Below are 25371 nucleotides of genomic sequence, written 5' to 3'. Positions count from 1 at the left end.
ACGTTACCGGGATCACTTTTTGACAGTAATGACAATTCGGTCTTACTAAAGAAATGCGTATCCGCAGCAAGAATTGTTACCGGGGCAAAAACACACTTAGCACCTGGGTTAACCAGAGAGAGGTGGGGGCAAAAATCACAGGCAATACTTTTGTCAAGGCAGACAGAATCAGAGAACACTCATAGACAGAAATTCAAGAGTCAATAGGCCAGAGCCAGTGTCAAGTGGAACCGGGTTCTTGTTGTCGAGGATCACACAGTCGGACAGTTCGAGATTCAACATTGCCAGGAGTACTTAGATATTGTCAACAGAAGAAGCAAAAGTTATAAGAAGGAGGGAAGACAAGGGCAAGCCTTGAAGATGAAGAAAAGGGATTCACGCTAATTCCTCAAGCAGAACACAGTACCTTATTCAATGGAGAAGCTGGTGCCCTGGCAGTTCTTCCTGTTGGTTTCCTGCAGACCCATGGTTCCTGGAGCTTCGAGGTGAAGGAAGATGTCTGGAGGGGTCTGCACCACCCAGGCATGAAGCCGGCAGCAGCGACGATGAATAAAAGAGGTGCTCCTTAAAAACAGGAGTGGCTCTTCAGATGGCTATCCGGACCACTACAGCAGTGTGCAGCGATTTCAAACAAGAAGAGGATCCTCTGGCTGTGGAAGATGAGCTGGTTATCCCCACCAAGCTCAAGGGAAGAAGACTCCAGACTGGATCTTCTCTGGTCGTCGAAGGGTAGATAGCTTGGACCTGCAGCAGGGCTTCACTGGGACGGGGTAGTTGCAGCAGCCGTCTTCTTCTCAGCTTCTCTTCGGTTCCTTGTAGTTCCAGTGGCGACCTGCCTTTTATGCAGAAATCCCCCATTCACACAGCCAGCCTGGCTGTCATTCACGCAGCAGGGGGGTTGTCTTGCCCAGACAACCACCTCAGCCAATCATGGCAAAGTGCGACTTGGGTTTCCTAGGATACCCTGTGCACGGGGTGACTACACCCCTCCGTCACATTCAGCCAACCTGGACACCCAGGCACATGGAGGAGGGCTTCTGCCAAAAGACGGTGAACAAAGAAGGCAAACCTGGTTTGCCGCGCAAAGTAAAACACAAGAAGGACTTTAACAAAAAAGAAATGGTAAATAAACCCGACCGGTGCCAAAAGAAAAAGTATTTGGTCAAGCGGGTTTAAGTTTGAGGCTAATATAATAGCCTAAAAGAATACTACGTTTATATAGTATAATCGCGGTAGAAAAGTTAGGGTAGATACCACTGCCACCAGCCAAGTCTAAATGTTAAAAGAGCGAAACAATGCTCTAGGAGGTACAGATACAAAAGGGATATAAAGTAACCCTTTTCCAGTACTCCATGGAAGATGGGGTGTACTGGATCTGTGGTAAATTGAATAAGTAAAGTTAATGGCAACTTTACCCTTTTCTGGGGGACTGTATTCAGCCCCAGAAATGGAGTCGGTGGGAAGTCTAAAAGACAACCCTGTGTCACTGCACTGAAGGTGCTGTGTAACACACAAAAGAAGGGGACTACTGAGGTGGTGTACTTCAGAGTCCACAATCATAGAAACAGGTAAAAGACACATGGCAAAACATGGGTAAGAGTGGGGGAAAAGCTCACACTCTTACCAACTGAAAAAATAAACTCTAAAAACTCTTACCAAGTGAAAAAATAAAGCTGCTGGGGGACTGACTCACTAGGTGAGGGAAATTAGCATAAAATGAGAATTCTCCCTAACAGGAACCCCCACAGGAACCCCCACTCTCCCTCTGGCGCAGATATCTATGGCCCCTAGCCTAGCGGCCCCGCTACCTGCACCTCGCACTCTGACTACAGTGCCAGCAGATCAGACGTTGTCAGTTGATATAGCGTAATTTCAGCCAAGACATTTCCCCAGAAGGCTCTACACCATGGGATGATCAGCAATCTATTGAAGTCGAAAAGCAGGTGGACACAGATGAGGAAGAAGACATGGGCATGTCAGCATCTTCTAGGTCATTCCATAACAGGATGGAGGGCCTTGCTGAGTTTCTGGGTGCCCCTCCACCACAGCAGGAACAGCCAGAGAGAGGAGTCTTGACAGAGATCCTAACTTTGAGGGCTTCCAATAAATCTGTTATCCCACTGCAGAAGGATGTGGCAACTCTAGCAAAAAAAGGTTGGCTCAAACCTCACTTCACGCAACCCATTAACAAAATGTTGGATGCTTAGTACCAGCAAGTGACATGGGAGAATATCTTGATATCAAATCACCCACAGCCTCACTCATCTGTTGTAGCAGTGGTGTTTATGTAGGCTAAACCATTTTCGGCTGCATCATCATCAGGGTCTTCCGCAGCATCCCTCCTGTCAAAGGAGGACAAGGTATTGGATGTTTTCGGTAAAAAGGTTTGCCTTAACTCCACACTACATCTACGGCAGGCCAATGTGGACACGGTACTAGCGGCCGCCAACCAGAAATTGACAAGGGAAATATCATTATTTTCCAGTTCACCCTACTCACAGGCAAGCTGCCTTCTCAATGCAGGGCTATCAGAAGTGAAGGTTATAGCCCAGGACCTCTTTAAGTCTTTGGTGGCACACTTTGATACTGCAAGCAGAGGGGTATGATTTCGAACAGACATGCATTGCACAGCGTAGATGCACCCTGCATGCTTTAATGCAGACGTGCAGGATCACATACTGGATTTTCCTTTTGAAGGAGCAGATTCGTTCCATTCATCTACCGATGTTACCAAAAAGAAGTCCAACTCTCAGACTACCAAATCCTAAGCAATTTTAGGTAAACCTACACATAAGAGTTCTGGGCAGGCTCATAGTAGGACGGACCAAAGGCTAAGTCATTCAGAGGTTTTAGAGGCTTCCAGGACTGGAGGGCCAGGCAGCGACAGGTCTCTGTGTCCACAGGCACAAACAGCAGTGCACAGCTTCTAAGGGATTTCTTTCATCCCCCTCCTGTGCACCAGCCTCTGAGGCCAAGAAGCAAAGATGGCGGCATCTGGGTCCACTGCAACCCGGTTGGGTACAGACTAGCCCTCCACAATCAACACTGGCGTGACACCTTCAAAGACGCGTGGATTCTATCCATAGTTTCCACGGGTTTACGACTCCCACCACATCCTCCTTCATCACCTCCCCTCTTCCATATAGGCTCACCAGCACTGTTGCCAGAGATGACTTGTCTTATACATAATCAAGCGGTAGAGCAAGTACTGTCCTCCTACAGGGGAATGGATTGTACTCCAGGATCTTTGCCATAAAGAAGAGGAACAGGCTGTCCTGAGAGTAATGTTGGACCTATTTTTCCTCAGCCTTTTCATCCCCTGTGAAAAGTTCAATATGTTGACACCAGTGAATGCCCTCTGCGATGTAGACTGGGGGCCTCATTACGACCCTGGCGGAAGACCATGGTGCTATTAGCACCATGGCCCATGCCAGTAAGTTACCGACTCCACCATGGAAAAAGGGGGAAGTACCACCCCATTACAAGGTTGGCGGGGCGGTAATTCCCCCTTCCTCCATGGCCCTTCCCCATTCCCATTTTTGCCCCATAGGGCTCAATGGGAATGGGAAAGGCGCCAAGTACGGTGCCGCAAATTGCGGCACCGTAATTAGCACCAAGGTCCCTTTGCGGGTCCCTACTTTAACGGCTGGTCTACACCAGCCGTTAAGGTCGGGTCCCGCAAAGGGACCTCGTAATTAGGCGCTAATAGGTTAACAGCGCCGCAGCCTTTTACGGCGCTGTTAACCCATTAGCGCCTGGGTCATAATGAGGCCCTGGATGTGCTAACGTGACCTAAAGGATGCATACCTACACGTTCCCATATGGCAACCACACGGAACATTTTTGAGATTCACAGTGATAGGGCTTCACGTCAGTACAAATTCCTGCCATTAAATTCAGCGGCTCGTATTTTCATGAAAAACATAAACGTAGTGGCAGCAGCAAAGGGTCACCACGTCTCTTTACTTAGCCAACTGGCTTGTCAGGGCCAGCTCTCCAGAAGGGTCTTAGGACAGGAGACAGCGCAGACTTAGACGGACATGCTCTTCGATTTGGGATTCTCAATCAACCTGAAAAAAGTCGAATCTGATCCTCTCCCAGTCTTTCATTTTCCTGGGAATCAGATGGCGCACGTTAAGACAGAAGATTTGTACGACTCCGGAAAGAGTCAAAGACATTCATAAGGCCAACTGTCATTACTTCAACAGGCGGACGCTGATACCAGCATATACTGGGGCTCATGACAAATGTACTTTTGCAGTGCCTTGTGCCAGAATGAGGAGTTTGCAGCTGCATCTATCAAACTCATGGGATCAGGAAAAGGAATCAGACAGGATCCCCATACCACAGGAGTTGAGCCATGCTCTAAGGTGGTGGGACATGGAAGAACACTTGACGAGAGGCACTCAGTTGGTCCAACTCAAGCTCTCGGTAATTTTCACAAAGGACTCTTCGTTAAGGGGCTCGGAATGCCACTCTGGACAGCTTTTCTGTCCATGGATTATGGTTACACACTCACACTTCCTAGAACTCAACTGTATAGGACTGGCACTCAAAGCCATCCTACCTCTCATAAGACAAAAGGCAGCCCTGATCAGAACAGACCGCTCCATGTCCATTTTCTACGTAAACAAGCATGAAGGGACGAAGTCCCAGCCCCTATGCATTCTGGCTATACAAATATTGGGACTGGGTTTTAAGCCACAACATTCGCCTGATAGTGGTACACCTCCTGGGTGAAAACAACTCAGAGACAGACAGGCTGAGTAGGCTAGGTGTGGGGAATTGCCAATGGGAACTACCTCCGGAAGTCTTGTTCCTACTTATTAAATCCTGAAGTCACCTGGGGTTGATCCCTTTGCCATAAAGGACAACTCAAAAGGTATCACTTTGCTTTGTGGATGGGGGCAGGCAGGGAATCTCTGAGGAACGCGTTCTACATCTCAATAAACAACCTGCAGTGTTTTGCGTTCCCCCAGCCCCCGTAATACAGAAAGTACTGTGCAAATTTAGGAATTCAACAGGATGCATTGTGATCCTGGTGATATCTCGGTGGCTTTTGCAGGATGTGGTACTCGGATTTGATCCACCCAGCCAGTCACGATCCAGTTCCTCTGTGGACAACAGGCCATCACCTGCTCATGCAGCAAGGAGGAGCAGTGGTACAGCCAGCACAAAAGCGCAAGCACTAGCAGCTTGGTTCCTGACGAATTAATCCTTGGGCATCTGGAGATAATCCAAAAAGCAAGAAAGGATTTGACCAGGCACCAACACGAGTAAGTGATCACGTTTTTGCTTTTGGGCCGAAAGACAACAACCTGGATGTGGTAAGGTGCTCCCTGCACCAGGTGCTGTCTTTTTCACTTGGCACAGTCAAGAATTTAGAAACAATGTCCTTCTCAACTTCTAATCTGGTAGTCAAACGACATTTGCAGGGTTTAGCAAGGCTATACCTTCCCATCAAACTACCTCATCTGGTTTGGGACCTTAATGTGGCCCTAGCGATTTTAGTTCATAAGCCGTTTGGCCTGTGGCCTCCACAGATATAAAGTGGGTGGCACTTACAGCGGTATTGTCAGTGGGACTGACATCGGCAAACAAGACCAGTGAAATTCAGGCACAGATGGCCTCAGAGCCCTATACCGTGTTTCACAAAGTAGTTCTTGGAACTCATACAAAATTCTTGCCCAAAAAAGTTTCAGCATTTCATATAAATGAGGAGATTATTGTGCCGACTTTCTCCCCTAATCCTAAATTGGATGCAGGGAAAGCACTACACTGTTTGGATTTACGAAGAACGCTTAAGTTCTATCTCAGCAGAATAAAGCCATTCCTTAAATAGTACTCTTTACTGGTGTTAGGCAGAATCCTGTGCAGTGCCCTTAGGGACCACTAAACACGATTAAGACTACAAGTGGCAATACAAGTTCACCTTTGGTACAAGCCTATACTACACTATTAAAGTGGTAGCAGTAGCGGAGCAGCCAGACTTATCTCAAGAATAAATGAGCAGTAGTAGAGATTACAAAAATGACCACAATTACTGTGACTCAAGCAAACACTGACTCAAGGTTTCAGGTAAAAAATATAAGTACATTTATTTTAAACCATCTGTTCACAAAACACTTCACTTCTATAAATTCAAAACCACACCTAAAATACACTACACACAACCAATTCCACTTGATCCTGCAAATTCAAGGTAAGTACATTAGGATTTGACAGACCGGTGTTGTGATACTAATGCGTACACGTGAATAGGAATGCTCACAAAGTTAAAACACTCTTTGTACTTTAGAATTTCAAACAAGGGAAAAGTGGATAAAATCACAGGCAATACTTGTGTCAAGGCAAGGGAATCTGAGGACTTGTTCAAAGATACAGATTAAAGTTAATAGGCCTGCAGCAGTGTCAATGGAGCAGATGCTCAGTTGGCGAGGATCACACGTTGAAGAGTTCGAGATTCGAGATGCCAAGAGTACTTAGATATTGTCAGATGGAAGGAAAAGTTATAAGAGGGAAGGAAGAAGGAACAAATCTTCGAGGAGGAAAAGGGTTCCCCCGATTCCGGATGGTCAGACGGAGAGAACAACCAAATGTGCACAGTACCTTATTCCGTTGGAGAAAAGCTGGTGCCACGGCAGTTGTTCCTGGTAGTTCCTGCAGACTCACAGTTCCTGCGGCTTCAGTCGTGGGGACAAGAAGGACGACATCTGGAGCGATCTGCACTACCCAGTGATGAGGCCAGTAGCAGCAAAAAAGACAACGATTAATAAAAGGTGCGCTCCTTTAAATCAGGAGAGGGCTCTTCTGATGGCTATCCGGACCACTACAGCACAGCAGTGATTTCGACCCAGGAGAGGATTCTCTGACTGAAGAAAGGGTGAGCTGGTTGATCCCACCAGGCTCAAGGGAAGAAGACTCCGGACTGGATCTTCTCTTGTCTTTGAAGGGAAGATGGCTCAGGACTGCAGCAGGGCTTCATCAGGACTCAGTGTTGCAGCAGCCGTCTTCTTCTCCGCTTCTCTTCGGTTCTTTGAAGTTCAAGTGGCGACTCTGCCTTCTAGCCCAAGAGTGCTGCCTTTTATGCCAAAATCCCCCATTCACACAGCAGGGGGGTTGTCCAGCCCGGACAACCACATCAGCCAATCAACACAAAGTGCGATTTGGGTCTCCAAGGAGACCCTCTGCAGGGGGTGACTACACCCCACCCTCACATTCAGCCCACCTAGACACCCAGAACCTTGCCAAAGCTCAGCGAACAAAGGAGGCAAACCTGGTTTGCCGTGGCAAAGAAAGACCCAAGAAGGATATTAACAAAAAGAAATGGCGATTAAACCCAACCGGAGCCAAAATAAAAAGTATTTGGGCAAGCGGGTTTAACGTTCGAGGCTACAGAAATAGCCTAAAATGTTACCACGTTATGTAATATAATCGCGTTAGGAAAATTAGGGTAGATACCACTGCCACCAGCCAAGTCTTAATGTCAAGGGAGCGAAACAATGCTCCAAGAGGCACAGATAAAAAGGGCTAAGAATTAACCCTCTCCAATACTCCATATAAGATAGGGTGTACTGGATCCATGGTACAAGTGACTATGTAAAGTTTATGGCAACTTTACCCTTTTCTGGGGGACAGTAGGCAGCCCCAGAAAAATTGAGTTGGTGGGAAGTCTAAGAGATAACCCTGTGTCACTGCACTGAAGGTGCTGTGTAACACACAATGAGTGGGGCTACTGAAGTGGTGTACTCCAGAGTCCACAATCACAAAAACAGTTGAAATACATATGGCAAATCACAGGTAAGAGTGGGGGAAAAGCTCACACTCTTACCAGGTGGAAAACATAAATTCCAGCAATCCAGCAAAGTTGCTGAGGGACTCACTAGGTAAGGGAAATTAGCCATAGAATGAGAATTCTCCCTAACATCTGGTTACTGTTGGGAGAACGTCCCCTGGGACTCAGGCATGCAGCGCAACAATAGGTAGATGGATAGTGTCTACTATTACAGAATCCTACAGGCTACAGAATAACCTGTGTCCTTCAAATATTCACTCATGCAGTCAGAGCAAAGGCTTCTGCTGTGACTTTTCAGACACAAATTCCCTGGGATGTTATAAACAAGGCGGCTACTTGGGATTCACCTTTGGCATTTTGCAATCATTATTGTTAAAACGTGACTGCCAAATCTCATGCGGCCTTCGGCCAGTCAGTTTTGAGGAATTTATTTGTTCAATGAAGGTTGGCCATTCCTCCTCCTACAGGGCTAAATCTGTTGTTATCGACCATGCAGTATAGAGGAAAGGGGTCGGGACGTAGGAGTAATGAAAAATTACTCACCATAGTGACCGATGTGCTCCTAGTCCATAGTCCCCTTTCCTCCATACGACCCACCATCCTCCCCCTATTAGTACCTAGTTTAGGCTGACGCCTTCGGCCTGATCCGAAAAATGGGGATTGAGGTGAGGCACCAGAGTGCGGGCTAGCTAAAGCGTGGTCACGGCCACAGCCACGCCTCTGCCCGCCTTAAATTTAAAGGGGAAATGTGCTTTTTGATGAGAAAAAAGGGTTCTGGCTCTGTCCCTGTGCAGGCACGCCCCACACAATAAAGAGGAAAGGGGACTATGGACTAGGATTATATTAGTCACTGCAGTGAATACCTTTTTATATAGCACTGTACATAGGACTAACTAGTGCATCATTACTTCTATACGAGTTAGTAATAGTTAATTAGTTCACACTTTAAGTAATGCATATAATCTTTCTGTGGGAAATGTCTTCATTATGTAAGGCAACAGAATCCAGGGTATGCAGTGATAAAATTGCGGCAAAAATGTCACCTGTACAAAAAATGGTGGCAAAAATGCTGTGGTTTGACCCGTTAAAGGTGTACCCCATTACACCATTTAAGAGGAGCGGGGATGTCCTCCGCTCCCCTTAAATGGTATAATGGGTAAGGGGGTAAGGGGATGTCCCCGGCATCCATTACATGGACTGCGGTGGCAAAACCACAGCCTTTTTGCCACGATATTTTGGGTCCCCGCTCATTTTTGCCACGATTTTAACACATGGAACCGAATCCAGGCATCAATACTGCAAATTTCCTTTGGGGTTTCTCGTATATTCGAGGGACCTTAGCGAACAACCATCACCTTCATCTACGTGCATGCTACAAGTGTAACACACGTACAGTAACACATCTCAAATCTTGTGTAAAGATTAAGAGCGAAGTACTTTCTCAAATATACTAATCTGCTTTTCTGTTAGTACCAGAAATATTGAAATCTCTTAGCATTTAATGTGAACAATAGCTTGTAATTTGGGCCTTTTGCATGCTAGTTGGGGGTTATACAACATTGCAATTTGATTTAAAACATTTCCTGAAAATGTTAAGTCTTTCACACCAAAAACAAAAAAAAATAATAGCTATTAATATATTTTTGTATGTTTTTTTCCAGTTTGGACAATACTCAGACAAATGTGAAATTACCACAGCTCCTGGATGTCCAGATCAGTGTGGAGCTCCACAAGTAACATGTCGATCTGCAACATGTGCTTTAGTTCATTGGGAGGTAGAAACTTGATTATTCTACTTTGTTCTGAAATGCACCTTTGTAAATATGAACACAACAGGTGTCTGTGTGTGTGTGTCTGTATTTACTGAAAAAACTTTAAGCGGAAAGAATGCTACAGCAAAAATAAAAAACTTCTGATACTTGACATTTAGGGTTCCGAAAGCAACCGTAACTCAGCCACTGCCATGCACTGCTCGTGGCAGCCCATTGTGAGCTAATTGGCTTGAAAAATAGCCTCTTTAAAGTAACCTTTAGCGTACGTTTGGAGTTTGCTTTGTGTTGACCCTCAAAACAAAAGTACAGCTCAAACTAATTCTGCTGGACTAGTACTGTGTTTCCTTAGTTTTTGATCTTCATGAAGTGTGGTTCGAGACTTGTCATCTGTGATTTAATGTGTGATCTTATGAGCAATACATGGCTGTGGCTGATCAATGGTTGGCTTGCACTGCAGCTGTAATGTCCCTTCAACTGAATTTATTTTCTATAAAAGTAAAGGATACTTTTTAACGAAGAATAACTACTTACAGGCCGATTCATGGAATTAATGTGCGCTGAAAATTTCTGCGCAAGCGATCGAAAGCGTGCAAATTGAAGCAAGTGCGAAAATTGCAGCGAAACCCACGCACTGCGATTCATGGAAGTCCGTGCGCGTTTAAATCCATGGAGGTGAGCTAAAATTCTTTGTGGCGCACGCTGGCGCACACGTCTTCAAACAGCGTGTGCTATGCACACAGCGAAAGCACACCTAGCGCAGCGCACACAACAAAAGTAGGCGTAACACAGGGCGTAACATGCAGAATGGGGAACAACACGTGAAAATGTGGGCGTCACGGGGGAGGTACAGGAGGCAAATGCGCGGAACGCCCACACGCGTGCCTACAACACGTATTCATGGAATCGAACGGGGACAGCACTTGCGCCAAAAAAGACACGCTAATCCGGAAACACATACGCCAGCAGGAAACAGGCGTACGTGGACCCGCGCAGCATAAAAGTGTGCGCAAACAACAAACAAGCTCAGACGCTAAAATGAATATACCGTTCCTTGCAGCAGTGGTCGTGGGATACCGCAGGAGGAGGAGGAGGAGGAGGAGGATCGTCAGGGCCAGAATTTTTACACCCAGAACCAGGCTTTTTGGGATGCTTGTTGGCCAGGTGTATGGGAGGTACAGGTTTCCACCTCACATAATACTCGACCTGGTGAGTGAGTGGGAGAATCACATCACCCACCCTGTGCTCCCAAGCACTGAGCCCTTAAAAAAGTTGCTCAATGTACTGCACTTCTTGGCCACTGGTTCATTTCAGCGGACAAGTGCCATAGTGGGGGGGGGGGGTGTCACAGGCCACGCAGTCACGCTGCCTGCACCAGGTGTTGGCCATCATGACTGCACGCCCATCAGTCCGCAGGCACATATACCTGCCCAGAACACCTGCAGAAAGGCAGGCTGTCGTCCAGGATTTTTACGGGGTGGCACACTTCCCCAAAGTGCTAGGTGCCATTGACTGCACCCATGTGGCTCTGCGTCCCCACAGGGCAACTGAGCACATCTACAGAAACCGCAAGCACTGGCATTCCATCAACGTGCAGGTAGTATGTGATGCCAAGGGAATCATCACCTCAGTATATGCCAACTATCCATGGTCCACCCATGACAGTTTCATTTACAGAATGTCAACCCTAAACCGGGACCTACAAGCTGGGCGGCATGGCGATACATGGCTGCTTGGTGAGTATAAATGCCCCCTGCACATGCATGCATGTCAGATACTGAGTAATGTCACAACCCCACTAATGATACCAATCATCACCTCCCCAGGGGACAGTACCTACTCTCTGAGCACCCACATGATGACGCAAATTCAGAACCCCACCACACTACCCGAGGTAAGATACAACACAGCCCATATTGCAACCTAGGGCATAGTGGAGTGCACATTCGCAGCGGTCAAGTCACGCTTTCGCTCCCTTGACCGCTCTGGTGGGCAGCTGCTATACGCGCCCCCAGTAGTGTGCAGGATCATAGTGGCAGCATGTGTCCTGCACAATGTTGCAACACGCCGTGGCCTGCCGGTGGACATGGTGGTGCCCCCACATCCCCAACCACAAGCACGGCCGCTGCGCATGGGAGGGGAAAGGGCACGTGGTGAGGCAGCCCGCACGCAGCTGGTGGCTAATTACTTCACCTAAAATCACACCCCTGTGGAGTGCACACAGCCCCGGCACATACCAGCTGACAATCAATGATGATGACATAAGGGACAGTCAACTGTCACAACCATACCAGCCTGAGATTGGTCACCTGGAAGTGTTACATTGTGTGCATCCCTACCTACCGAAAGACAACCAATGCTGTGTCACAAAAAGGCACACATTTATGCTGCATGAATGACTACCCCTTTGCAAAATACAACATGAAAATAGCGCCATGTCACCCAACCTCTCCCCATCTCCGCCACCCAACACACCATGGCATGTCCTGCAATGTGAAAGCAAACAAAGGAATGCACAACACATGACACAAGTGTAACGAAGTGCACTGTCCCAAATGGAAACAGGCCACAGACAACATGCTCCCAGTAATCAATAACAAACAGCACACATGACCAAATACTTACCAGCAACACAATACAGCAACACAGGATGAAACATTGCCAAAATATGACAGTACAAACTCAAAGTAATGTAAGTCATACAACCTCAATAAGCCAGCACATCGACCCCTTCCAACTCCAGAGTGTTGCTGTCAGGCAAATGTGTCAGTGTACTGCATACAACATGAACTGCATCTGCAAAGGAGACGGCCTTGTGAAGACATGAAGAAGGTACCTGCAGATAAGGAGGAAGATATGGATGCACAAGCACATATCAATACACCATGCAATGTTCAATACAAAAACAAACCCCACTAGGGATGTCCACACAGTTATGACTACAGACTGCCCACACAGTTCATGGGAGCCCAATGTCACTGTGTAAGTCACTGTCACTTGATCACACCCTTTGCAAGCCCATGGAAACGGGAAGCAGGAGGGGTGTGTGTGTGTCAGGAACCCAAGCATCTAACCCAAAAACAGCACAAGCCTGCATGTGCCCAGCCGGAATACACAGTGGATGCCCATGGGAGGCACACAAGGCAACACACTGTAGAAAAAAAAGAAAAATCTAAAATGGCCATGTGGGGGCAAGGGGGGGCGGGCATCCAGGAGGTCCGAGGACAGGGTGCACACCAACACCCACCTGTGTGGATGTTGCGGAAAAAAACACCTCCATGGGCTCATGGCCTGAACGGCTACGCTACTGTGGGAGAAGTGCTTCTGTCGCTCATCACCCTCTGCTGGTGCATCAGGAGGTGGTGGTGCTATGGGAGGCAGCCCACGCAAAGCGCTGGTATGGTCCTCCATGGCAGCAAGCATGCGGGTGTGGAATGTCTCGTTCTGGAGGATGATAGTACGGAGATCCCCATGCAGCACCTGACGGGTTGCCTGCATTTCTGCACGCATGGCCTCCCGTGATGCCCGGATCTCCTCCCGAGTTGCCTGCAGCTCAGCTGAGAGCGAACGTGTGAGCCGCTCCAGCTGCTGGTCTGTCCTCAAATTTGTGGAAGCCTCAAGTTCAACAAGAGTCTCCCTGAGGTTATGGAGTTCTACCCTCAGGGCTTCCCTGCGGCCCTGTGACTCTATAGAAATGGCTTCCCACAGAGTCTCCAGTGCCGCCAGTCGGTCCCTGTTGGACGCCAACATGTCTTCCCTGTGTGATTGGCAAATGGAGTCTGTTGCCTGCTGTTGTTGCTCCATCTGCCTTTCAGGGGGGATAATGGAAGTGGCCACCCTCTCCATTGCCTGAGCCATCATTTCAACTGATGCTGCCTGTTGGGTTGCCATACCGTACATGGAGTTTTCCCATACAGTATTGCCTGGTGGCGGACGGCCACCGCGTCGGCGGGCACCACACATGTTCGGGGCAAGGCGATCTGCACCTTGCTGTGCTGGCATTGCCTGAGGCTGCAGGACTGCATTCCCCCTCTGATCTGCTGGCCCAGGAAAAGGATCAGATGTTGTGGAGCGTGACCCTGCATCCGTAACCGCCACAGGCGGACTTACCAACACTGACATCCCCAAAGAGGGTTCTAACCTGGTGCAGGTGGGTTGGACAGAAAAGAATCCCTACCAGAAACACTCACCTGCGACGGCACATAAGTCTCATCATCCGATTCAGCACCTGAATAGAAGTCTGGGAAGGTGCATCCAGAGACACCCCTGGACAGTATGGTCTGCAGTAAGATTGGGTTTTCACCCACCACCACACCACGTCCCCCACTGGTGCCGGGTCATGCCTGAGATTCCTCCTGGGTCTGCACCATCTCCTCAACCTCAACAGCATCAAGTGCGTCATCACCTGCAAAAACATGAAAGACAAAAAATGGAAACAGGCATTAGCACCATAGCACACACATAGGCCTGACAAGCCAGAGATCCAGTACATGATTTACACATGTCCCACATGACTATAACCCTGGCATGCATGCACTGTCACTGAGTTGGAAGGGGAGGCAAAAAGCAGACACTGATGACACCAAGATGGAAAAGCAACACATTTGCTGCATGCTGGGTAGCACTGGCATCACACATTAGCCTCTGAGTGGCATGTCCAATACACATACATGACATATGCCAGCACACAGATGGCATGTAGCATAGCCATGGTACATTTGACAAGTACAGCCATATGTTAGTGAATGAGTACTGTCAGCCATCCATGTGAGATGGCCATGATGAGCTGAAAAATGCTACATAGTGTGACAAAATACGCATGTGCCACTCACTGCAACACATCCAGTGTACAAGAATACAGTGATTGCAGGCAGATGTACACATCAATGATTGGTCAATTAAACTTCACAGGAAACAACTATCATGTACCACATACAAACAGGCACCGAAAATCAATGCGAACAGGCCAATACTCAATCAGCCTGATTGGTCTAATCATTCACATAACAAGGTAACAAATGTGGGCCAATGTGGGGTGTAATCAATGACAGAAGCATGTCATATATGTGACAATAGGGCTGAAAAATGTGTTGCAAAAGTGGGAGAATTGAAACAATCAGCCTGAATGAACACTGAAAAATTCTGAACAATGTTGTTGCAAGATGACAGTTCAAGGGCAACTGCAGTAATGTGGCGCTAAATGGCTACTGTGGGCAGAAGGGATACTGTCATACCCAAATACAAGGCCAGTGAATGTTTTGGAGGAATGCACATGGGTGACCCATACCACTCAGGTGCACACACCCTCACCTGGCACTCAATCGGAACCCGTAACCCACATAACATACACATGGATTACACACACATGCATGGGCACTCACCGGACAATGCGTCGTAATCTGGTAGGTCTCCCACGCCTTGGATCTGTTCCTCTGTGACGAAAAGGTTCCAGCAACAGACTCATGTTCAGTGAGTTGGTTGTCCTCTTGTGGAGACCCACCGCCAGTCACCAGAGTAGAAGCATGATTTGAGGCCAGTTTGTTCTTTGCTCTGCTTTTCAGGTCATTCCAGCGCTTGTAGCAATCATCAGCTGAGCGCCTCACAAATCCAAGGGCACTAATGATGTCCGCGATGGTCTGCCAGTGTGCCTTACGTTGACCAGGTGTGGTCTTGCACCCTGCAGTCACCACCATTTCGCGGCTATGTGTCGACACATAGGCCACTAGTGCATCAAGTTCAGCGTCATTAAAGCTAGGCTTCCTTGACGTGCCGGAGTGTGTAGCCATGTCTGGGGTCTCAGCCTGTAGTGCCAGAGCACCCTTCTTCCTCTTTTTCAAAGGTGGTGCAGATCCTGAGTGGCTCACGCCGCTCTGGTGAGTAGGGGCAGAAGTGCCGGTGGACTGGGTACTAGGAGTGTGCGAATGCACAATGACAAAAGGTCTTGGTGCAGGCATTGCCTGCAGGGTGATGTTGGCAGGGGCAACGTCGGTTTGATGGACCGGGACTGACACTGTCCTGGCTGGGAGACTCAGAGCTGGGGTGGATCGAGCTGCAGCTGCCCCTGCAGCCTCCCCACCCTGCCTACTTGGAGCAGCAGATGACATAGCTGCCCCAGATCCACGTGGCCTGCTGACACCAACTTGCACCGCCACACGTGGCTTAGACTTGCTGACCTGGAAGTCAGCCTGGGAGTCATCCTGTGCCGGTTCAGGTGCCACAATGGGCTGGTCCAACAAGGGCTGAACTGGGATAGTGTCAGCTATGTTTCCGACAACCATGGGGGGGCATGGGCGTCCCAGATTTCTCCTCCACACATGGGGGTCTAGGGGCACCCTGTAAATCCTGGCCACGTCCCCTACTGCACCCACCACGCCCACCTTTTGGAGGTCGGCCACCTTTGCCTCCCTTAACGCTTGGTTGCCTCCCAACCATGGCACTGATGTTGTTGTGCGTATGGGAGTAGCAGTAAACGATTGTCCTGGGTAATTGGGGGTGAAAGGGGTAGGGTACTAGATGGAATTCGTACCCTAGTGCTCTAGCAAGGCTGTCTGTGATCCCTGGGGGAAGATGACGGGTCACGCAACGCACAGGCACCCCGAAAACAAAAACTAATGTGCACGCAACCCCTCGTAGACCACGTGCGTGGAAAAATGAACCCGCACTACGCTGTGGCACCCAGAAACACATAAATAAGCGTACACGCGTTACACGCAGCCTACAATGACCTCTGAAGGGGTACGTGACACATGGGGCAAGCACAGTTGGTAAATATGTGCGCGACTCACCCTCTGCCTAGAAAAAGAACGTGAAAAAGACGCGCGTATGCGCATTGGCAACACCCCGCCAAAAGAAGAATTGTATGCTGTCTGAGGAGACAGGACATAAGAAGAAGTGAACGCTGTTTGAGGAAACGGGCCCAACAAAAAAAATGAAAGCTGTCAGAGGTAACAGGGAGTGCGAACTTGAAACGCTGTAAAATAATCGCGTGTGAACCAACAAGAAGTACAGAATTCACCCACTTGCTCTCCACGAAAAGCACGTACAAGGAAAGGCATCCTACATGTACCTTTTAAACCGGCCCACACGAACAACGTCACTTACGCGTTTACGCGCTAAGGCCCTTTCCTCCAATTACACAGTTTTTGCACGTGTACGATGAACATGCACCCGTGTTGAGGGAAACGCCCTTGCGCGTCACGTCACAGACACATAGGACCTTTCCTCGGATTACACGCATTTACACGCGGACGTGCAGTTTTTTCATGTGCCCTGAACCACTATGCCCACGTCACGAGGGAAAAGCCCACGTGCGTAACGTCACAGACGCGCTTAGGGCCTTTCCTCGAATTACACGCAGACGTGCAAGATTTTCACGTGCCAAATCACTTCGTATCAAGCTGGCCATGCAACAACACACGGAATACCACGCTCCTGCCCAGAAGGCCGAATTACTGCCCCCCAGAGCCCCGAGCACGCTCCCACCTGCCATCTGCTGCTGCCTGCCTGCCTGCTGCCCACGTGCCCTGCTATTTGGTGCCTGCACATCAGCCAGGGTTCCAATTGCTGTGTCCACCCCTGCTGGAACAGAAGACTCCCGACTGGGATACCATCGCTCCACAGCCCAGCCCCAGGACCCAGTTGCCCACCCACGCCTGCCTTGGGGGTCGCCATGTCGGGGCAAACACCATCTGAGACCATTGGCGACCCCCAGTCAGAGAGGCAGAGGGCCACCAGCTTCAGTGTGAAGGAAGTTGGTGTCCTGGTGGAGCATGACCTGGGGCATTTTGATGGCCTCTTCGGAACATCACGCGCCAACAAGCAAAGACGGGAGAGGATCTGGGACGACATAGTGGTTTCCATCAACACGGAGGGGGTGGCAACCCGCGACATCAAGCACGTCAAGAAGCGCTGGGAGGACTTCAGGTCCTGGACCCTCTACAAGGCCCGGCACCTCACGGAGGGGTGCCGGGTCTGCATGAGTGACATCCAGATGAGGGTCCTGGAACGCGTATGGCCAGCGCTCCATGCCCAGATCCTTCAGAGGAAGACCCGTCTGGAGTTGAGCGGTAAGTGGCTAAGCATTGTCGTGTGAGACAGGGCATGATGCAGTGTACTGGTGGTCTGATACTTGCCTGTATGTGTGACATAGGCCATGTATGGATGTGTGTGTGCAGGGACATCATGGTCATGCATGTGAGACCAGTAATGTGTTAACCACATGGTTGGTGCATGTGTTAAAATGCAACATGGGGAGCTGTATGCCAAATGCACACATGAAAGCATGCCAGTCTCTGTTATTGGACATGGAGGGGGTGTGAGAGATGGGTGCTGCTGTTATGTACGTGTATGGTGCACATGTGTGTGTGTGTCTGAGAATTGTGTGTGTGACTTTGAAACACCATGGATGCATGTCCGTGATGATGTGTACATTCACTCATGCAGTGCGGTCACCGTTGTATGCACTGTGTCTATCCATTGTGTCTGTGGTGTACAAGCCATGATGCATGACCCTCCGGTGATGTGTGTGCATGGGATCAGTGTGAGCCATGATGTATGTGAGTTTGAAGGCAACATTTTGGTTAATAGAGGCCCTTGTACATGGATGCTGATGTTGATTGCAGGCGCCGTGCCGGTTTCTGCATGTGTGTTGCGTGCATGCACCCATGTGTCGTGGAGGAACAGGATGGAAGTGACGTTTGACAATGCCACTCATGTGTTATTGCTTCTTGTCTAGGGGAATATTGTACTGTACCCTGATGCTTGTGTTCTATGTCTCCCTCTACGCAGCGTCAAGTGAAGAAGAGGGCGGAGACGGCGCTGTGGAGCAAAGCGGTGGGGATGCCTCCACCGGGCGGCGACGCAAGGCCCAGCCACCCTCCCAGGACTTGCCATCATCCGGGAGCGAGGGGGCTGGTGCCGCGTCTGCCACTACGGCTGTGGCGGAAGGGCCGGGTGTGCCCCCACAAGGGCTTGCAATGGCGGAAGACGATGTGGAGACATCCAGGTTGGTGGTCTCCACAGAGGAGGAGGAGCCTGCTACTGAGCCGCACATGGGGCCTGGTGGGGGTAGTACCACTGGTGCAAGTGGTGCAGTCCAGGGTCAGGAGGCAGAACAGGTCACCGCGGAGGGGCCTGTGCATGTCGCTGTCCTTGACCCTTTGACTGCACCACCATGCACCAGCAGGGATGCCCCGTCCCAGCCCGTCTGCAGGTAGGGGAGAGTGCCATGTCATCTGCCTCTCCACTACCTGCGGACGAAGGGTCCCATGAACGTGTGGGCTCCGTCCTGATTGGTGTCGGGTCGCGCACGCGTGACATTCGCGATGACGTGCGTTCGTCCTGGGCAGAGAACGCACAACATCACGAACAGCAGCATTGCGACGTGGCACTGTTGGGAGGGGCCCTGGTCGGTGGGTTCCTACATGTGACGTGCACTCTGGCGGACCTCTCCTCCTCTGTGGAGACTATGCGCCAGTCGTTCTCCCTGCCGTCTTCCGGCCCAGATTCCACCAGGGCCCCCTGTGGACCTGGCCTGACCAACACAGCCAGCTTGGTGGAGATCCCATCCCTGCCACAGTCGAGAGTCGGCGGTCCAGCAGGGGTGGACACCACAACTGGAGACCAGCTGATGGAGGATGTGCAGGCATCATCGGACAGGGCACATGGACAGCAGCAGCAGGAGCAGGCTCTAGGTGGGAGCAATGATGGCTCGGGGCCATCGCCATCAGGGGGGCAGCCATCGGCCAGAGGGCAGGAGGACCCTGGAATGGGTGTGTCTTCTGTGTGGCTGCGGTTGGGCCAGCGTATAGTTGCGGAGCGGCGGCGGGTGGAAGAGGCGCGGCTCACCATGGTCAGGGTGGAGTTCGCCATGCGTCGGGCGTTGAGGCAGGCAGAGTGCCTTGAGGCGACTCGCAGGGAGTTGCAACAGGCCATGAGTGCCTCCCTGCGAGACCTTGGGGCCAGGACAGAGAGATTTATTTGGACATTTTAATTTCATTTCACCATGGATCAATGGATTTACCTTTTTGTGTTTCATTTGGATTTGGTTTGGTGGACAAAGAGTTTTGGCCATTTTTCTTTTGGATTACTTGGTTTTTTTTGAGGAATTTCATTTTTTTATTTGGACATGCATTTCATTTCATGTTTGCCATTATTTTATGCTTTAAGTACTTTCAATTGGTTTTCATGTTAATAGATTTTGATCTTCTACTTCAATGTGTGGGATTCACTCATTGGGTTCATGCATGTTGACATGTGGGTTTACTCAATCAATGGCAACCTGTGTGTGTGCTTGTGTGTGTGTGTGTGTGAGTGTGTGTGACGGACATGTGTTGATGTACATAGTTGACTTTTGGTTTGTGTCATGAGATGGACATGTCACTGCTGGGTGGGTGAGTGGGTGGGGGGACATGAGTGGGACATGAGTGGGGGCCTGCTGGCAGGTGCCCCTCACAGCTGGGGGGTGGGGGTTCAGAGGGACATGAGTGGGGGCCTGCTGGCAGGTGACCCTCACTGCTGGGGGTTGGGGTGCTGGGGGACATCAGTGGGACATGTGTGGGGGCCTGCTGGCAGGTGCCCCTCACTGCTGGGGGGTGGGGGTGCTAGGGGACATGAGTGGGGGCCTGCTGGCAGGTGACCCTCACTGCTGGGGGGTGGGGGTGCTGGGGGACATGAGTGGGGGCCTGCTGGCAGGTGCCCCTCACTGCTGGGGGGTGGGGGTGCAGTGGGACCTGAGTGGGGGCCTGCTGGCAGGTGCCCCTCACTGCTAGGGGGTGGGGTTGCTGGGGGACATGTGTGGGGGCCTGCTGGCAGGTGCCCATCACTGCTGGGGGTGCTGGGGGACATGAGTGGGACATGAGTGGGGGCCTTTTGGCAGGTGCCCCTCACTGCTGGGGGGTGGGGGTGCTGGGGGACATGAGTTTGTGATCACTAGTGCAAGGTGACATATGGCCTGGCTGGGGGCATGCTCATGGTGGATGGACTGCCTGCGGGACATGACCAGGGGTGCTGGGTAGTCCCCTGTGGTGTGGTTTGCCTGCAGGGTCCGTGGAGGGGGTAGAGGGCACACCTGTGAGAACCCACACTGCCAATTGACGTGTGGGACTCCCCACGCACCCCCCTGGATACACGTACCCCGCTCTGACAGCGAAAGCATGTGTGGAACTTCCCCCGTACCGCGTTATACATGTACCCCGCTCGCACAGGGCCAATCGCTTGTGAAACTTCCCCAGCACCCCCCAAATCCACATACCCCGCACGCACAGGGCCAATCGCGTGTGAAACTTCCTGTGCACCCCACTAACCCACGTAGCCCGCACGCACAGGGCCTGCCGCGTGTGAAACTTCCCGCGCACCCCCCAAATCCCATACCCCACACGCACAGGGCCAATTGCATGTAAAACTTCCCGCTCACCCCAGTAATCCATGTACCCCGCACGCACAGGGCCAATCGCATGTGAAACTTCCCGCGCACTCCAGTAATCCGCGTAGCCCGCACGCACAGGGCCTGCCGCGTGTGAATCTTCCCGCACCCCCCAAATCTACGTACCCCGCACGCACAGGGACAATCGCGTGTGAAACTTCCCGCGCACCCCAGTAATCCACGTACCCCGCTCGCACAGTCCCAATCGCGTGTGAAACTTCCCGCGCACCCCAGTAATCCACGTACCCCGCTCGCACAGGCCCAATCGCGTGTGAGACTACCCGCGCAGCCGGGTATGTGTATTCGGAGGGGTGAGCAGGGAGTTTTACAGGCGTTTTCGTGGTTGTGAGCCTGTGCGCCATACACAGGATTTGTGTGCTGTAGATGGCGCACGGGGATGGCGTGGGGGCGTAACTGGCGCTGCTGCAGGGTCGCTGCACCACTCTGCGCCACGGCTGGTTTTGGATGTTAAAATCCATGAATACGCTGTGCGGGGAAATGGACCCTGCAGACAAGGGGTGAAAGGTTGTGTTCCATCGCTTTCCGTGATGTCACTTCAGGGTGGAGGGAAATAACATCACTTCCTGTGATGTCATCAGAGGTCAAGGCTGTCATGACCCGGCAAAATTGCCCCTTCTGGACCTCATGGTCATTGTCACGAAGGGCTTGTACTCCTTGTTCCTCCGAACATGGGCGTACCAAGCTACGTGCTACGCACTAGCTTTCACGTCGTAGCATGTACTATAAATTGGTCACGCCCCTACGGGTCCGCGCGTCTCAACGCTATCTTCGGTAGTGACCCGACGTGTGCTTACTCTCTACTTAGTATCCTTTGATCCTCTTACTTCCTTCCTTGCCTTTTATCCTGTTCCTGGATTTCCCCCCCTACTTACTCGTTCATCGCTATCCTGGATACCCTGGAACCACGAACTTCCCGGAACTCTGAACGCGTCCTGCAACCTGACGAGGCTCGGGCGAGCCTATTCAAGACCCGAACGATCCACAGGAAGAGTCCTGCGGCCGACCAAGGGAGATCCCGATCACAGGTGAGACGGGGGGAGATTTACGACAGTTTGATACGCCAAACGATCAATACGGATTCTACCATGGAGAATGGCTATTCAGGACCTGATGCGGGGAATGCAAGAACTTTCCACAGAGATGCAGAATTTAAAAGCCGAGAATGCAGCGCTAAGACAGCTTGTCTTGTCACGTGACTCCGCGAACAAGGACAGCGTATTATTGGGAGGAGTGGTTGATAAATACGACGGTTCAACAAAAACCTTACGTGGATTCCTGGATTCTTGTTTGGTACATTTACCTTCAAGCCCTACTATTTCTCAACTCCTAGGGCTAAGGTGGGCTTCATAATATCACATCTTTCCGGTAATGCCCTTACATGGGCCACTCCTTTACTCAATTCAGGGGATGCTCTCCTGGATGATTATGAAGGGTTCATCGCGGAACTCAAGACCATGTTCGAACGACCAGAGCTGGTCCACGGTGCTCAAGAGAAGTTACTTGACTTCCAACAAGGATCCCAAGACATGTTGACCTATGTTACCAGATTCAAACAGCTAGCCAAAGAGGCGGACTGGCCCCTGGAAGCCAGTTTTACCTTGTTTCACAGAGGTCTAAATGAAGAGATTAAGGACGAATTAGCCAGGGTGGCACGTCCTAGTTCATTCCAGGCCCTCCTGGACTTGTCTATGCAAATAGACTTCAGAATCCAAGAAAGAAAGGCCGAAAAGAAAAAGAATAAAGTCTCAATTCAAAGAAACTCCTCAGAGAAGACTACAAGGACAGAATCTGCCAAGAATCCGAGCACTGATTCTGAACCCATGCAACTTGGAGCCTTTCTTGGACCAATTTCCCCGCAGGAAAGGTTAAGAAGGATACACACTGGCTTATGCATGTATTGTGCCTCAGATAAACATCTAGTTAAAGAGTGTCCTCTGGCTCCTCCCCGACGCTCGGGAAATGCCAGCTCCCGATCCTAAATGGAGCAAGGTTTCGGGAGAGCGATGTTTGCTCCACATCAATTCCATCCTTTAACTCTCCTGGACAAAACAAATTGGTGATATTACAGGCCTTTTTATCGCCATCCAACGACAAGGTCTACCCCATACTGGCCTTGGTGGATTGCGGAGCAAAGGGGGGTCTTCATTGATCAAGATTGGGTCAGAAGTCATAACATTCCATATGAAGCAAGAAGTTTTTCACAACCAGTGGAAGCAATTGACGGAAGACCTCTTTCCTCAGGACCCATAAGTTTGCAAACAAAGGAGATCCATCTTTCCATAAATCATCATCAAGAAAGGATTGTGTTTGACATTATAAAATCAGCCCATTACCCCTTGGTTCTGGGCATGCCCTGGTTAGAAAGGCACAATCCATATATTAACTGGACGGCGAGATCCTTATTCCTGGGCTCGGAGTTCTGTATGAACCATTGTTTAAACCTGGATACCTCAGTCACAGCTCCTATAAGTCTACCAAGGTGTCCAGAGACACCACTCATTGTTTCCAATATTGTACAAGTTCCAGAGATCTATCAAGGGTATGCTGATGTATTCTCTACTGCCATTGTTCAAGCCTTACCTCCACATAGACCCGAAGACTGTGCCATAGATACTGAACCCTCAGCAGTGATTCCCTTTGGCAGGATGTTTATCCTTTCAGAACCCGAAAAGAGAGCCCTCCGGGATTACCTAGACACTAATCTTAAGAACGGCACCATAAGACCTTCAAAATCACCAGCTGGTGCTTCATTGTTCTTCGTTCCAAAAAAGGATACCAAAGAGCTCAGACCTTGCCTGGACTATCGGGGCCTAAATCAATACACCCTGAAAGACAGATACCCACTACCCCTGATCTCGGATATCCTTGAAGCTGTGAGAGGTGCAGTGATATTTACGAAACTGGATCTCCGAGGTGCTTACCATTTGATCCGGGAAGGAGACGAATGCAAAACAGCCTTTAGAACACCCTTTGGTCACTTTGAACACCTAGTCATGCCCTTTGGTCTGACTAATGCTCCCGCAGTCTTCCAGCGTTTTATGGATAGGGTGTTCTCTGACATGTTATTTCTCAATGTTATCGTCTACTTGGATGACATATTGATCTTCTCCAAGGATTCCTTGAAACATGAAGAACATGTAAAAGCAGTACTTCAACGTCTCAGTGAAAATCAACTCTTAGCCAAACCAGAAAAATGTTTGTTTTATGTTACATCAGTTCACTATCTGGGATTTGACCTTAGTTCAGAAGGAATTAGTATGGACCCTTCAAAGGTGAAGGCCATACTGGCTTGGCCCGCCCCAACATCTGTTAAGCAAATACAATCCTTCCTGGGGCTTGCCAACTTCTACTGGAAATTAATTCCCACCTTCTCCGAGATTGTTCAACCCATTGTTAATCTCCTGAAGAAAGATGTTCCATTTAATTGGTCTATACCACAAGACAAGGCATTCCAACGCTTGAAAGAAGAATTCACTCAGGCCCACATCCTGGCCCAACCTGACATAAATCATCCTTTTCTAGTGGAAACTGATGCCTCCAATTACGCCATTGGAGCAGTTTTAAAACAAGAATCCGATGATAAGTTGGAACATCCCATTGCTTATCTCTCACGGACCCTGACCACCAGCGAGACTCACTACTCAGTTCTGGAGAAGGAGTTATTGGCTATTCGTCATGCCTTCACAGAATGGAGACATTTACTCCTGGATGCTAAATATCCAGTTCAAGTCCGTACTGATCATCGAAATCTTCAGGTCCTACAATTCATGGAGTGCAGGAACAGTAGACAAGCTCAATGGGCCTACTTCTTTGCTCAATATCAATTTCAAATTTCACATGTTCCTGGATCGCAAAACTTGATTGCTGATGCCCTTTCACAGCGTCCCGACTACGTTCCCTTGGAGGATAAGATCTATCCTAAAATGTTTCCACCCACAATCTTTGTAGCTCAAGCGATCAATCTCCTGCAAGAAATCAGAGCACAGACTCAATTATCTGGAAGGACATATCGAAGAAGAATCCCTGGCGTCTGACAATCAAGGAAGGATATTTATTCAAGAACAATTCAGTGGTCATTCCGACAAAAGAACTTCAACAGAAGGTAATGAATCTATGCCATGATACTCTTCACTCTGGTCATCGAGGAGTAACCAACACCTTCCGTCTTATACAAAGACAATTCTGGTGGCCAGGGATGAAGTCCAGTGTAGTTCAATACATCAAGACCTGTGCTATTTGTAGTCAGAACAAATACGATAATCAGAGGCCGGCGGGTCTGCTTCTACAACCTACGTTGTCAACCAGACCCTGGGAAGTTATTGCCACTGACTTCATTGTTGAATTACCACCTTCCCGAGGATATA

General features: G+C 49.8%; 1 protein-coding gene across 5 annotated transcripts in view; it reads left to right on the top strand.

Annotated features, from left to right (window-relative positions):
• FNDC3A (fibronectin type III domain containing 3A) overlaps window positions 1-25371 on the top strand; it is a 3436199-nt gene that overhangs the window by 2676767 nt on the left and 734061 nt on the right. For all 5 annotated transcript variants that reach the window (XM_069639023.1, XM_069639022.1, XM_069639027.1 and 2 more), the window contains one exon: window positions 9457-9570. In XM_069639023.1, coding sequence (XP_069495124.1) covers window positions 9457-9570 — 114 coding nt within the window. The remainder of the gene's footprint in view (window positions 1-9456; window positions 9571-25371) is intronic.

The sequence above is a fragment of the Ambystoma mexicanum genome, chromosome 7q, assembly GCF_040938575.1.
Source record: "Ambystoma mexicanum isolate Mex_15411 chromosome 7q, UKY_AmexF1_1, whole genome shotgun sequence".
NCBI classification, from domain to species: domain Eukaryota; kingdom Metazoa; phylum Chordata; class Amphibia; order Caudata; family Ambystomatidae; genus Ambystoma; species Ambystoma mexicanum.
The sequence above is the reverse complement of the archived record's forward strand: the minus strand, read 5'-3'. Positions and strand labels throughout refer to the sequence as shown.